Genomic DNA, 14749 nt, shown 5'->3' on the forward strand with positions numbered 1-14749 from the left:
ATGGGCCAGTCCCTTTGCAGGGCTTAGGGGATTTCTCTCCCCTAACTGGATGGTGAACAAGACAATAAAGCTGCATGGATCTTTTTTGCATTCTCAGAGCAGGAGAAGGAGCCGTGGATGTCAGGAGCTCTTGTTTCCAAACAGAGACTTCCCAACCCAAAGCAGTGCAGAGCTGGCCTTTGGCCTCCATCTACGGGTGCAGTGAGAGGCAGGTCCAGGTAAACCACAGGTTAGGTGCTAGGTGCTCATGACAGGCACTCAGAATAGGGAATGGTAGCTAGCAGGGGGAACACTTTCATTCTCTAGTTCAAGACATTATGCTGCATATGCTGTGATTAGCAGGAGGAGGATAGAGGGCGCAGAATATATACACCGGTCAGAGGGAGCAAGCCAGCCCTGGGGCACATGTCTGAGACCAATGCATGAGAACATCCCGCAATACAAATTCTTAGGTGCCTGGCAGCCCAGTCCAGGCTCTGTTTCAGCAGTATACACAATGATGCATCCCTTGTCTTTGCTTCCACAGAAATGGAATTTAACAGAATACAAGCCTGGAGAACAAACACTCAAAATAATATATACACTGCACAGTGTATACATATACACAGACTTCATACGAACGCCTCACCATCACCAAAGCAACTAGTGTGAAAAGGATGGGAGTGTGCTCAAGAGTCTGACAAAGTTTGGCACTGCCACTACATAGTTTCCATACAGCAGCTGATAGTTATGATTAATTCTGCACCTAACTGTATTTTTCCAGTTACAACCCAGCAACATTCATCTCTCTCCCCCAACTGACCTGCATCTTCAGAGAAGGGGCTTAGCTGTGTGTAGCCACAATGGTTCCTCTTGTCTTTACTGAAGATGCTGTCTATGTTCAGTGACTCCCTTTTGGGTCTCCAGGTCGGACGGTACTTGCTAGATGAACTGGATTTGGATTCACTGCTGGTACTCTCCATTTCCCAGTCTTGAGAACGCACAGGCAAGTTCTTTGGGCGCCGTATCTTTGACTGACCCACTACATTCCCTCCACTAGGAGAGCCTTGGTTGGCCTGAGCTGGTCGGTTATGGATTATATTGCTGACTGTCTCTTTAAACTCTCTAAGTCTGCTGGTGCTGCTGGATGGCTTAGGGGTAGTTCTGGGGGCTTGTTTCTCCTTCAATGTTTCTCCTGAAGTATACAAAAGAGAACGCAAGAGGAACAAAAATAACTTCATTTTAAACTGGTAGCACTATTCACAACATCTTTCTGAAGCCATAAAGGGAAATCAGCAAAGGCAAGACAGGCCAAAACACAGAGACTGGCAGACACACAGCAAGGGAGGTGCACATACACACAAAGAATCACAAAAACACAGACAGAGTGACGAAGTAATTAAAACAATGACCCTTGCCTTCACTGTGGTATCCTGATGACTGTATCTCATCCCCTTTCCGCCGAGACCGGCTAGAACTCCTCTTGCGGTCAGTCAGTGAGCTCTTTTTGGAAATATGCTTCTGATTACATTCACTGTCAGTCAAGTGTCCTGAAAGAATAAGAGAACATAGTTTAGATGGCAAGAGCCTTTGGATTGGTTGTTCAGCATTCTAAGAATAGTAGACCCTTCTCACTCTTCCTGAACTGTACAGACACTCCAATGCTAACTGGCAGCTTCTAGTAAGCAAAGTCATTTGCTTTAAATAATTTGCACCTAAAAGTTTTTAAAAATAGTCACAAAAGAGCAACAAAGCAACTCTAGGGACTGTGTTAAATGAGAGAGATCATCCACAGAGATGGGAAGCAGTTGATTGTGCCTTGCCTCATAATGTTCCAGGGACACCATTATCTTGCAATACCAACACTCCAGCAGCTCTCGCACTCAAACACACACAGCTCTTAAACAAACATGGCTAGTTTGATTTTCTTCTCCTCACAAATTCTCTTTTGCACACTACACACAAATCTTTTCTTTGGATCAACTGAGTTAGAAAATATTTGTTCACAATTTAGCACAGATTTTCCCTGTAAGGATTTGCCCTTTGGTAAGAGTGCCTCATCCTCAGACCAATTTATTGCCAAGCTAATGAGCACAATAATTTTTCTAATTAAGTTTGAAATCTTTTGACTTGAGATTACCAATAAGAGTTACAAGTGTGTAAGCACTCAGCTTTGTGGTTCCTACAAGTCTAAGACCCCAAATCTGTAAACACATGCATTTGTGTGACTTTACTCACATGAGCAGTCCCATTCCAAATCAGGACTGCTCCTAAGCAGAGGGACAGGACAAAGATGGAGTTTGGGAAGGAGATCCAAAGGCTTTCCAGCCTTTCCAACATCAACTTCAATCTGGCATAGGTGTAGTGAATGAAAACTCCAATTCTCTGACAACTTTGTGGGAGGAGCTGATGGTTCCAATCCAATTTCTCTCCAGAGAACCCGTGTCGCAGAACTTGCCATTACAATTAGCTTTTTGAATTCATCTTTTCAAATAAATAATATCAAAATGCAAAAAATATATTAAAGCAAAAGGAGAATCTGCTTTTCAGGTAGAGGTGCTACATCAACAAATAAAGATGTGACAGTGTGCATGCAAGGGCAACCCACCCAAATGGAGGCTAATGATATTGAAACATCTTGTGTTTCAATTTATCTGTGAAGCCAAGGAGGAGTGTGATTTTGTAGTAGGTACTCTTTAGAAAGAGGCAATATATATATATATGGAAGTGGGGAAAATACGGAAAGAACAAGAGAGGCGAAGACTGGGGGGAATGGTAGGTAAATTAGGGCTTAAGTGCCTGAGCAGGAAAGATGCCGTGAAGTGGGTTTGGGGGAACTCATTCTTTCACAACATGAGCTTTGGATGACAGCAGGCACATAATGCTATTCTGTCAGTGTATAAGGATATAAGATATCTTGTAGCAGTTACCATGGTGATAAAAGGAGCCCATACTGCATTCAGAGTGCACAATTTCTTTAGCTAGCTTTAAAAAAATGTTCTTCCATTCTGATAGCAAAGGTAGGTTAGGGCATTTCCAATGTTGTCACAGCAGCTATTTAAAGAGTACCACTGCTGCTAGAGTTGGGGCTCTTAGACATGGTACAAATATTTAATATTTATCTAGTCCTAAAATGCACAATTAGCCACTGTGGACTGGGAGGTTGACATTTTTACCAATACTCTCCTATATTTTCATCCATAAACTGGACAAGGTCATGGTATGGACAGTATGTGCCACAGTCTCAGCAGAGGCACCAAGTACTAAATGAGCATGGAGCCTGAATTACCTTGTCCCGCTAACCACGGTACTTCCAGACCAGGGACAGTCTACTAGTGAGGCAGCATGGGAAAAGTTTGCAGTATCTGTGTGCATGCTGTACCTGGGCTATGAATTTTAATCTCCACAGCTGTCCATCTAGCACCTTTCATTAATTTTGCTGAATTCACTAAATTAACAAAACAGGATTTCAACGAACACATGCAAAATATACCCCTTGAAGAGAATTTTTACATACTAGATGCCTCACATTCAAGCAATTGTATGGATTAATAGGGAAACAGTGATGCACATAGGGGAAGGATAGCTCAGTGGTTTGAGCATTAGCCTGCTAAACCCAGGGTTGTGAGTTCAGTCCTGGAGGGGGCCATTTAGGGAACTGGGATAAAAATCTGTCTGGGGATTAGTCCTGCTTTGAGCAGTGGGTTGGACTAGATGACCTCCTGCGGTTCCTTCCAATCCTACTATTCTATGGAAAAAAAAATGGAAAGTATCTTTATAGCCCAAAGGCTGGGAGCATTAGAGAAGGGAATGAAACCAAATAACTTGAGACAGATCCCAATGTGATCTTAGGAGTTTGAGCAGAGAAGTTAGAATTCATGCATTATTTAGCTTGTCAGCATTGGCTGCCAGAAGTGGCAGAGGGCTAGCTCAACCATTCAGTGAGCCCCACCCATCCCCATCCTGACGTACCCAGGTGTTTGAGGGCACATGGCCCCAGTGGTCTTCCTTCCCAGGAGGGCGATGTGGGATGGGGTCCACAGAACTCTGGGGTGGAGAAGTGGGGGAAGTGGCCATTAATGAAGAATCCAGTTTTCTCACAGACTGATTCTGCAGTTGACAGGAGCGATGGGATGGCTCCTTTACAGCCCCAGGAGTCAGCATTTGATGGCTGAGCTGTTGCATGAGGCTGAGAGATTAATTCTGGGGGGGAAGACTTGAGTACGGAGGAAGGAGGACGGAGAAGACAAAGGGGGATGACCAAGTAGGGATTAGCTAGTAGGCAGGGACTGAATATAGCTGAAAACTAGATCAAGAGAGAGGAGGCAGGTTTGAATTAGGCAGTAACTGAGGGGTAAGAGCTGGAGGAAAAATATGGGATAGAATTAGCAAGAGAAGAAATAAAAGGAGAAAGTCACTACACAAATCATGAAACCAATAATATAAATGTTGAATTTCATCTGCTCATGTATTTTTGTTCCCTCTCCCACTCCTCACCTCTTCTGTCTACTTTGACGTTAAGTGTTGCAGGGCAGGACCTCTCTAATTACATCTGTGTCATTTTGATATATAAATAATATCTCAGCATCTTAGGTTAACTAGGCTTTTTGTTGCTCTGAAGATCAATATAAGTTTTGGACTTTCATCATTATCAAATTTTTCCCTACATTTCCCCTTCTGTCTGTCTCTCTCTCATCTAGGACTACTGCAGCAGCCTTATCTGCCAAACATTTAACCTGGAAATACAAAATATATCAACCATCCAGAGCCAAAGGCTTGGAGTGCCAGTTACTGAATGCATGGTGAGGAATCAAAGAGCATCGAAGAACACCTGTTTGAAATCTACTCTTTCACAAAGTCTAATTCTTCATTGTGAGAAATACCTTCCCCAACTCTGGTCTGAACTGTAAGTAAAGATTTGAACCACAGATGGGTACATGTATACTGTTACAAACAGGAGGGCAAGAACTTGCTGAGTGAAATAGTATCAAAACGTGCTGTTTGGAGAAATTTTGGTGTAACAAGGAGCTGTTCATTTAACAGGTATGCCCCCATTGTGAAACTTATTGGGTTTGGTGCACACAAAATTAGTTCAATTTACAGATATACTATTAACAGGTCACCCTTTTGGTACATGGAAAGTTCCGCTCTTTTAACTAGTGTAGTCCTTCATTAGAAATTAATATCAAAGCTCTGTGCTGTCTTCAGGAACAGACTGGCCAGGTCACAGGCTGGATGCTTTGTGACAAGCACAGGCCACAGCTGACAGGGTAGCTCTACATGAGACCTCCACACTATCTCCTATTAGATTCTCCCACAATACCCCTCACACAGCTTCCTCCATAGCACAGATTCTCGTCTCACTCCAGATCCCCACAAACTTGCCTCCACAGTACAGGAAGACAGCTATCCTCTGACCTCTCTCCTCCCCCAGTGCAGACGGATACCCATCCTCACTGCTGTCCTCTTTAAGCAGAAACTCCCTCATAACCACATACAGGTCCCAATAGTGTGGGCTCCCTTCCCATACAGCCTCATCTACTTGAATGCAGGGACTTGCACATGCCACCCACTGATAACGTTTTGAAATAGTGCTTTGTACAGCTGCACCATGCTATAGATTGTGGGCCATAATGCACCAGATGCCAGCACTTCAAAGAGCACCCCTATGCCAATATGCCTTGGTCTGCATTTAAACAGATATTGTTTAACTGAGGTCTACTGTAATCTCCAGTTTCACAATGGCTACATGAGCACAAAGGTGTCTGCTACCTGTGTCCCTGCTGCTTTGCGAAGCTGTGTCATTCTCCACATTGTAGATGACTGTCCCCTGCGAGTCAGAAGAGAAGTGACTGACCACAGACTCATGGTGTGAGTGTTTATAGGGACAGCTGTCTGTAGAGGAGTCTGTCCTGGTGTCACTCGAGATGGAAGGCTCCCTCCCTAATGAAGGAAGTAATGGCAAATGTCAGCCTCTATTTGGGATATACAAATCAGGAGACATTATGACAGAAAACAGACACAGAATGGAGGAAACTAAACAGAAGCAAAGAAACAGGTTTAGGAGCAAAGGAATATAGAGAATCACCTACACAATATTCACAGATTCAAAGATGGTGGAATTGACTGGGTGGAGACTCATGTCATCTAGTCTGACCCTTTTTCATCTAGGGGAGAGGTCAAAAATATACTTTCCATAAATATGACTATGATGAACACTTTACCAATCTCCACGTGAACTGTCAACAAATTAGTTAATTTCAAGATGATTTTGTTCTTTATTAACTAACAAGCCTATTAGCATAATTAAACTGTGGAACTGATTGCCACAGGATTGCACTGAGTCAAAAAACTAAGTAAGATTCTAAAAAGAGAATTGGAGATTTATATGGATAACAAGAATATCCAGAATTATAATAGTGCTAAGAACTTTCAAAGAGCTATTTAATTTCATGCTTTAGGGTTTAAACTAATCTAACTATTAGGGAATAGGACACATCTGCCTAATGCAAAGTATCTTGCACCTTTCCTCTTAAGCATTGGGTGCTGGCTGCTGTTGGAGACAGGTTCCTGCACTAGATGGACCACAAGTTTGATCGAGTATGGCATTTCTCGTGTCCCTAAGCCCTTTAAAATATATATACAGATTTCTCTTTCTGTCCTTTTTTCCGTAGCCAGCAGGAAAAATAACTTTGAATAGTTTACAGGGTGTTGTGTATGTACAACATACCCACCCACACATACCTGTGTATGTGATGAAATTAAAGAAACACAAAACTGAACACATGAGCTCTCTAGTTATGTAAGCATTTAGTTCCATGGCCACTTTGATTTCTTCTGGGAGCAAATCCAATAGTCTACGTCAAATTTCTGTGAAAGTTGTCTTCTGGACTCTCAAGCCTCCCCCTACTGGTTAAAAGTGTCATTATTCCTCTGCAATGAGGTGGGAGATCATGGTCATGAAAGGAAAGATGATCTTGGGTAGCTAGAGACCAATCCCGTGGAATGCTTTGAGTATCAGGGCATGGACTCGCTATTCAACAGAGAGCAAAGCTTCACAGGGAGGCATTCACAGTGAGCTTTATAACTATGCACAAAGAGATTTGTAACATTTTGTACCAGCTGAAGCTTTCTCCATAGAGCATGGCTTTAGTCCTAGATATGATGAGATACAATGATTAGCATGAAGATCTTCTTCTGACAGGATAGGGTGCAATATTATGGTCAGTCACAGATGGGCAGATTGATTTAAACAGAGGGAAGAAAAATTTGTTTTTAACTAATGTTGTAGAGAAGACAAGTTCTTTGAAGCAGTCCTCTCTCTCTACCAGCACCGTATCAGTTTGTCTGGGTTCAGCTTTAGACAGTACTCTTTGTACTTATTTCAGCTAGGCATTGATAAAGCTGGGAGATATATTAATGTTTGACATAAAGGAGTTGCAGAGCTAGATGTCATCTACATTCTGCTGGCACATCAACCCGTATTGTCTCACCAGCCCTCTCAACAGCTTCATATAGATATTGAATAGTGTGAAGGAGAGGACCAAGCCTTGTGGGACTCAGCAGTGAGGATTTTGGAAATGGAAGAATAGGTTGCTCGTAATGACCATCTGCATTTAGTTTGAAAGAAAACACCTGAACCATTTTAGGATGTTTCTATTCAGCTCTAAAGCTTCTTGGAAGCAAGTCAGGATACAATAGGATCAGATGCTGAAGAGAGATCCAACAGAATGAATATGGATGTACTTCCCTTGGAGGCCAACCAGAACTACAAGAACAGTCTTTGTAGCATATCCTGGCCCGAAACTTGCCAGAGATACTAGCACCTAACAGGTGGTACTGGAGACTCTTTTTTGCAAGGTTCTCAATTAGCTTGCTTAGAACTCAGAGACAAGACATTAAGGGCTTGTCTACACTAAAACTTTACAATGCTGCAGTTTTTTCACTCAGGAGTGTGAAAAAACACCCTCTGACTGCTGCAAGTTTCAGCGCTGTAAAGTGCCAGTGTAGACAGTGCACCAGCACTGGATGCTATTCCCCTTGTGGAGGTGGTTTTTTTACAGTGCTGGAAGAGCTCTACACAGACACATTAAAGCGCTGCTGCAGCAGTGCTTTAATGTTGCTAGTGAAGACATGCCCTAAGTGGTTGTGTACAAAATCTATTGTTGAGTGATGGTTTCATTAGTATTGATTGAAATGTTACTCATTTTAGGGTGCATGACAGATTCCCCTCATTATATGATGTAATGACAATCTGTTAGTAGAGGTCCCAGATGCTCCCTACATCTTCACCAACCAAAAAGCACAAGGACGAGAGTCACAGGTGGTGACCATGACTGCCATAACTGCTTTTAAAACTAAGGGTTTATCTACACAAATAATTAGACACCGCAAGCTGGGCTGTGAATATACCCTACACTAGCAGGCCGTGGTCTAACTGTCCATATGCACCTGCTGACATGTATTAACAATTCATTAGAGTGCTTTGATCTAGTCTCTCTCTCAAAGTGCATTAACAAACTGTTAATGCGCATCAGCAGGATGGACAGTTACACTGCAGCAGGCTAGCGCAGGATAGATTCACACCCAGCTTGCCATGGTCTAATTGTTGTGTAGACAAGCCCAAATCGTGTGAAAGGGTAGAATTCCTGGAAGGAAGGTCCTATTTTTCTGGTCCTGCGCTCAGACTGCTGTTCTTGGCAACCTATGAAGCCCTCCCAAAAGCAGGTAAAATTCTCTGTGAATACTCAAGAATAGAATCAGCCTTTCTTGCAATACTACCACCGTGTAAGCTCATGTACAGTTTATATCCATCACCACAATCTCTTTTTTTGATTGCTTTTAAAATGTGCCTCTCAAAATGCCTATACTTCCTCTTCTTTACAGGAAGCCTCATCTCACTTCAGTCTGTTTAGTGTCCTAATTTATCCAGGTAATTAACAAATTAGCCTTCTCTTCATGATCATTATTTCAAACAATGAGCAGACTCAGAACTATTTCTGAAGGCATCTTACTTGACTATCTCCTTCCAATCCAATGGAACACCACCGACAGTGCCGTGTTTTCTCTTCCTAATCCATTAGTGTATTATATCAGTACTATATTCCTGGATAATAAAGGATATTTAAGAGACAGCATTGGATTGGATGCCTCATTTAAACCCCAAGAGATTCATGTTGGCAGTCACTCTCTTTATGCATTCTATATGTTGTGTCATATTTCTTTCCTGTTAAAAACTCAGGATAATTTTATGAATTCAATCACTAGATAAATCTTATACCGTTCCCCTCTACACAAAGATCCTTCCATATTCTTGTGTCAGCATTTTCTCCTAGATATACTTAGAAAAGACAAATTTTCAGACATTTAAAATGATAGAAACCTTGAATGTTTTATGATTAGGTGAGTTTTTTGTAATCATTTGGATAGAAGACTGTCTTTATATATTTAAAAAGTAAAATTACATGCTCATCCTCTGGTTTAGCAATAATATTTTGTCTCCTGAAATTCTGGCTGTCACAATCTGGGAATGCTCCAAAGACAGTGAATTCTGCCATGGATGGAGTAAAAGAGGATGGCTCTTCACATTACTTAATGGAAACCTTCCCCAGATGTCTGGTCTTAAAGAGAAGTCCTGCAAGCAAGTCTTTCAGGCAGGATGTACTTTTAATTTATGGAGCTGTAGTTTGGAAGGGAAGGTTTAAGAGTTAAATACTAAGGATCCTTCTCAGGACTCTAGGTCAGCTTTAATCAGTGACAGAGACATGGTTAGCAAAATAGCACCCAAAATGAAGCAACATTTTTCTAACAGTTCAGCTGCAATGGAGATGGGCATAAAGTGTACAGTTCAGTCTGTTTACCTGAGTCCTCGCTATCATAGCAAGTCCTGCTATACTGCTGTAAATCCACCTGAGAGGGCAAGTCTTGCATTGACACTGGAGTTCCTCTTGGATCTGCATAAAGCAGCAGCAAAGGCTGATAATGACCCTTGATGCACTTGGTCACAACATCTTTCCACTTTGGACCAATCTGAATTAAAAAAACAACAACAAGAACACTGCTCAGCTTTTCTTTTAACTTCTCTCGGGCAAACCAAGAGACTGGTTCTTAACCTCTTCATATGCTGCACTGTACAATCAAGTAACACTCCCTGAATACCTTCCCACCCCTACCAGCCAAGAGTATTTATGCCCAAGGTGCCAAGGGACAAGTGATAAGTGATCACAATAAAGCTGCACTAATTCTTCCCAGAGCCCCACTCTACAATCACATGCTGAAGCACTTCATGCTTGTTATAAACTCTGAAATGTTACTGAAAGTAAATGTGTTAATTAAAATTGACATTTCCATGCCTTTTTATGACAGCCACCATACTGCAGAAGAGGGACAATTTGTGATACCAGCTGGACGGGAGCCCAGTGTCAGCAGAGACCGGAAACAGTTTACACCTTGTTTTGATAATCGAAATATTTACTGTTCTATAGTTAAATGAAATTAATATCTGCTAGAATATAGGCTTAAACTACTATTCTTTCCTATTCAGAGTTTACTCATGCTAAGAAAAAAGTTTTTACCACATGAAATTTCCCAACACTTCACTGACCAAAATTAGGGCACATTTTTAATGTTATAGCTTTGGTACCAATGATTATGAATTAATCTATCATAATTTACAAAATGCATTAAGTAAAAAAAAAATCAAACATGCAAACCACAGATTTCCAGCACTGGGATTAATTGAGATCACAGCTAACATTTGGTGAAGATTTATCCAGCATGCAAGGGGTTAAACACCTTGCTGTATAATCATTTCTTCTTCTCAAAGGTCAGCATGACTGTATTTTCTGTTTTGGTGAGCTGGACTTTAATTCTTGCAGCCAGTATTCATTTGAAAACAGTTCCCTGTGTTTTAGTACAGGTTTGCAGAGATGCACATAACATCTACTCCAAGAGGTCTGCTCCTTACATAGGTATTCTGTTACAGCACTGTATTATCCTTAGCAGGATTTTACTGCAGAGAAACGTGACCAAGAACAAGTGGAAGGCTTATAGCTCTCTCTTAGAGACTGTGCTTGGTGAGATTACGGAACAAAGCTTTCCTTTGTTACTTTTGTGCCTTTGTGACAAGGGAAAACAGAAGGGGAGGGGCATGAGATGAAGCCCAATGAACTAATGAGATGTAGTAATCATGTGCCAAGATCCCAGTGCTGATGGCTTTGGTGCCAACCATTTCATCCTAGGCACAGGGGAAAAAAAGGCACTGGTAAGAGAGGGAAGAATGCACCTCAGGAAACAGCTACTACAGGGGCATGGCATCCAGATATTTCTACTGTGAACCTGAGGAGAAGGACTCAATAGCAACACTATTTGTCGGGTGGGGGGAGGAGTGTGAGAAATACATCCAACTGCACAGGTGAATTGTAGGATTCCAGCCAACAGCATAAAGGCAAGACTGGCAGGCCATTAAATAGAACCAAAGAGAAGGCCTCTGGACTTTCTGGTACCACTGAACAGTTGCCAGTTTATCTGGTACTGGTTGCCATGCAGGTCTCTGCTGTACAGAAGTCCACAGCTGTTTCAACTTTTGCCATCAGCAGTGCAAGCACCAAGAAATCAAAGAAAGGTCAATGGGAATTAAATAACAGTCTGAGGTGACACTACGAAGATCGGAAATAATGTAGATGGGGGACCTGCCCATCACATAACTAGAAGGCATCTTTGAATGGAGAAGAAATAGGATCCTGAACACTTTCATTTTTCTCTTCTTGCCTTTCCCCTTCCGGGTCCCTCAGACTCTTCACCCTCTCTCCTCTCTTAGGCCTTATTTTTATTTCTTTACGATTTTCCCATTTTAAGTTGATTATCCTCTGTTGCAGAATCAGGTCTTCTGGAGAAGCATCTCCTCCATCGGACTTATAGAAAGCATTAGTTCGTTCAGAGAAACCTTTAGGAGCAGTGGAGTTAAGCAGGACTTCAGGTGTGAGAACACACACAAAGTTTCTGGAAATCTTTGGAAAGTAGTATGGATCTACACCCTCACCAATACCCAAACAGTTCTTAGCATTTACAAAAATAATCTCAATTTCCTTACCTCTTTGACATGGGCATCATCAAAGTACATCCACTTGCGGATCTTCGTTTGGAAGAAGAAGGTGGAGTAATGTTTTCCGTAGTAACAGATCATTCCCACCAAATACAGCTCTGACTGTTTTGCTCTGTCATCAGTTACTCTGAAAAAGAGCTTCAAGGGGTGTTGAAAAGGAGAGAAGAAAAATTATATAATAAAATACTGTTTCATTTGACGAGTTAAAAATGCTTTACAGAATTGTGTTAAGTGTTATATGCTATTTTTTCAGACGGAGAAATTAAGGCACAGAAGGGTTAAGCGATCGGTCCACGGTCATACAACAAGTCATTGGCAGAGGTGGGAACAGAATCCAGGTTGCCTGACACTCAGCCCACAATTGCCTTGTGAGGAAGGCATTTATATCAATGATGCAATCCCGTTAGATTTTAAAGTGTATTTCTGCTCTGAAAATTAATAAAAATGGCATTTTCTTTCTCAACAAGAAGCCTACTCTCTGTATGTTTTCCGTTTTATCTTGTGGCTCTACTGAGAGACTTTTAAAAAGCTACTCTTTACCTCTCTCTCTCTGCACTGCACAGCCAACACCATGCAGTGGTATGGAAGAAGGAGCTGAAGTCTGTTCTGGCTCTAGCAAGGATAAATTTAAGTCAGTGGCCCTGTGAAGGTGTAACTGAGGGCAGTAGTGGGCCTCCAGAGTCTATCAGTGGTGGAGGCTTTTAGATCCCAAGTTGATCTGAGGCCAGGCAGTCAGAAAAATCATGTGTTGACGTTTAAAATTGACCAAATTTAATTTAGAGATCACTGACACACAAAAAAGCTCTTTTGGAGTCACTTTTCAATGCATTACTGCTTTACATTTTAAGGGCCAAATTCTGTTTTCAAGTGATGCATCTGCAACTTAGTGCAGATTCATGCCAAATAGTTTAATTCTTTTTCAGTGTTAAGTGAGTCACTAGTGATAATACCTATTATAAGTCACACCAACTGTTTAGACCTCAAATTCAAGTTATTTTAAAAGTGCTGAAGTCTCAGAGGAACTGACCTCCAGAGCCTAATTACAATATAATATAACCATATTCAGTCACTGAGAAATTTAAGATACTACAACAGCTAATACCTCCCAGTCTCTTGTGTTATCTCTAAAATAACTCCAGAGCTGTGACCAAATCCTTGGATGGGGTTACTTAGGAACAAGTTTAAAAAAAAAAAAAAACAACATAACACACTTTGGCTCCATTACAAACAAACACGGACAGGAATAACTATTGTTCAAATGGAAAAACCTCCACAAATATTGGTAGGGAAATAGACAGCTATTTTCAAAAGTGATTGGCCCAAATTAAAATCAGAAAATCCCCCTGAACATGGGAAAAAATTGGATTCAGATCTAAAATTGGCACTTTGAGGCCACTTCCAATTTTCAAGCACCTACAGTGACATTAAGAATATAAAATTATTAGAATTAACATTTTAAAATATACAATTGATTAAGAACTAAGAATATATAATTAGAATTTTTGTACAAGTGTGCTTGTCAGTGTTCTTTTAAATCTGATCCCAGCAGTTGCAACTACCTACTAGTGCCAGGGAAGTAAAATGATTAGGTAAAGGATACACAACCTATCAGAATAGTGGGACCATTTCCTTCCTTTTTTCTATTCCTCTCAGTACTATGTAGCAGATCTTGTTCAAAGAGCAGAGTACTCACAAAGGGGAGTTACCTAAACTATGGGAGTAAGGAAGGGTAAGGAGACAAATTGTCGATTCGATGCCAACAGTTTCTCACAGGCTTAATGGAGCATTCACAGAGGGCCCTGGGTTGTAGGATTGGGATGGTCAGAGGCAAAGGTGGCTGCATGTTATGTTCATGCTCCCATGATCCCAGAATCAGAGGGGAACCTGCATCCTGAATGCATACAAGTGAACAGCACAGACATGTCTTGGGAAAAGGGGATTTTGAGAGATTGCTAAATGTGCAGTAGACTCACATCTCCAAGTTTGAGGCAGGTGCCCAGACTGTGAATGACATCCTCAGCTAGATCCGAGTGGTCTGAATCCCACACCAGGCCAATGGTGATAATCTGGGGAGAGTTCATGAGCACACGACGTATACGGATCTTTTCACCACAGTTACTCTGAAACAAAACAAAAATACGCATAGACTTTTTTTTACAACTAAAACTGAATGGAATATACAACTTCACAGTTTACTGTATTACCACTGCAGGGTCTTGCCTCTTGCTTCAATACAGAAGGTGGCTGGAGTGCGGCACATTCTACATGCTCAACATATGAAGATGTGGGAAGAGAACAGCAAACTCTATGTGATGACAGATGCCAAATTCTGCCTGGTATTCACATGTGAATACAGTCAATTCTTCCTCAGATGAAGGATAACGGGTAGAAGATATAATTGCCCCAAGGGAGGCATGTAAAATAGGGAGTATGGGTAAAATCGGAGGGTGCTCAAGACTCCATTGGGAATTGGAAGAATGGCTCGCTTTTTATCACACATTATTGGTATCATTCTCTGTTTTCTTTTCATCTGCACCCGTGGTTAAAAAAACACGTTTTGCAATGTTAAATCATGAAAGATTCTAGCAAAAATACTAGCTACCTGACTGCACTCCATGTTCTCAGTTCATACAAATCCAGATCAAACTGGATTCACTAAGATTAGAC

General features: G+C 41.4%; 1 protein-coding gene across 6 annotated transcripts in view; it reads right to left on the reverse strand.

Annotated features, from left to right (window-relative positions):
* The window catches only part of USP54 (ubiquitin specific peptidase 54), a 176818-nt gene that overhangs the window by 61327 nt on the left and 100742 nt on the right, over positions 1–14749 (reverse strand). For all 6 annotated transcript variants that reach the window (XM_050959964.1, XM_050959968.1, XM_050959966.1 and 3 more), the window contains 6 exons: positions 14056–14202; positions 12071–12220; positions 9840–10008; positions 5752–5922; positions 1398–1529; positions 803–1174 (listed from right to left, as the gene is read on the reverse strand). In XM_050959964.1, the coding sequence (XP_050815921.1) occupies positions 803–1174; positions 1398–1529; positions 5752–5922; positions 9840–10008; positions 12071–12220; positions 14056–14202 (1141 nt within the window). The remainder of the gene's footprint in view (positions 1–802; positions 1175–1397; positions 1530–5751; positions 5923–9839; positions 10009–12070; positions 12221–14055; positions 14203–14749) is intronic.

Source organism: Gopherus flavomarginatus, chromosome 6 (genome assembly GCF_025201925.1).
Source record: "Gopherus flavomarginatus isolate rGopFla2 chromosome 6, rGopFla2.mat.asm, whole genome shotgun sequence".
Taxonomy (NCBI): Eukaryota; Metazoa; Chordata; order Testudines; family Testudinidae; genus Gopherus; species Gopherus flavomarginatus.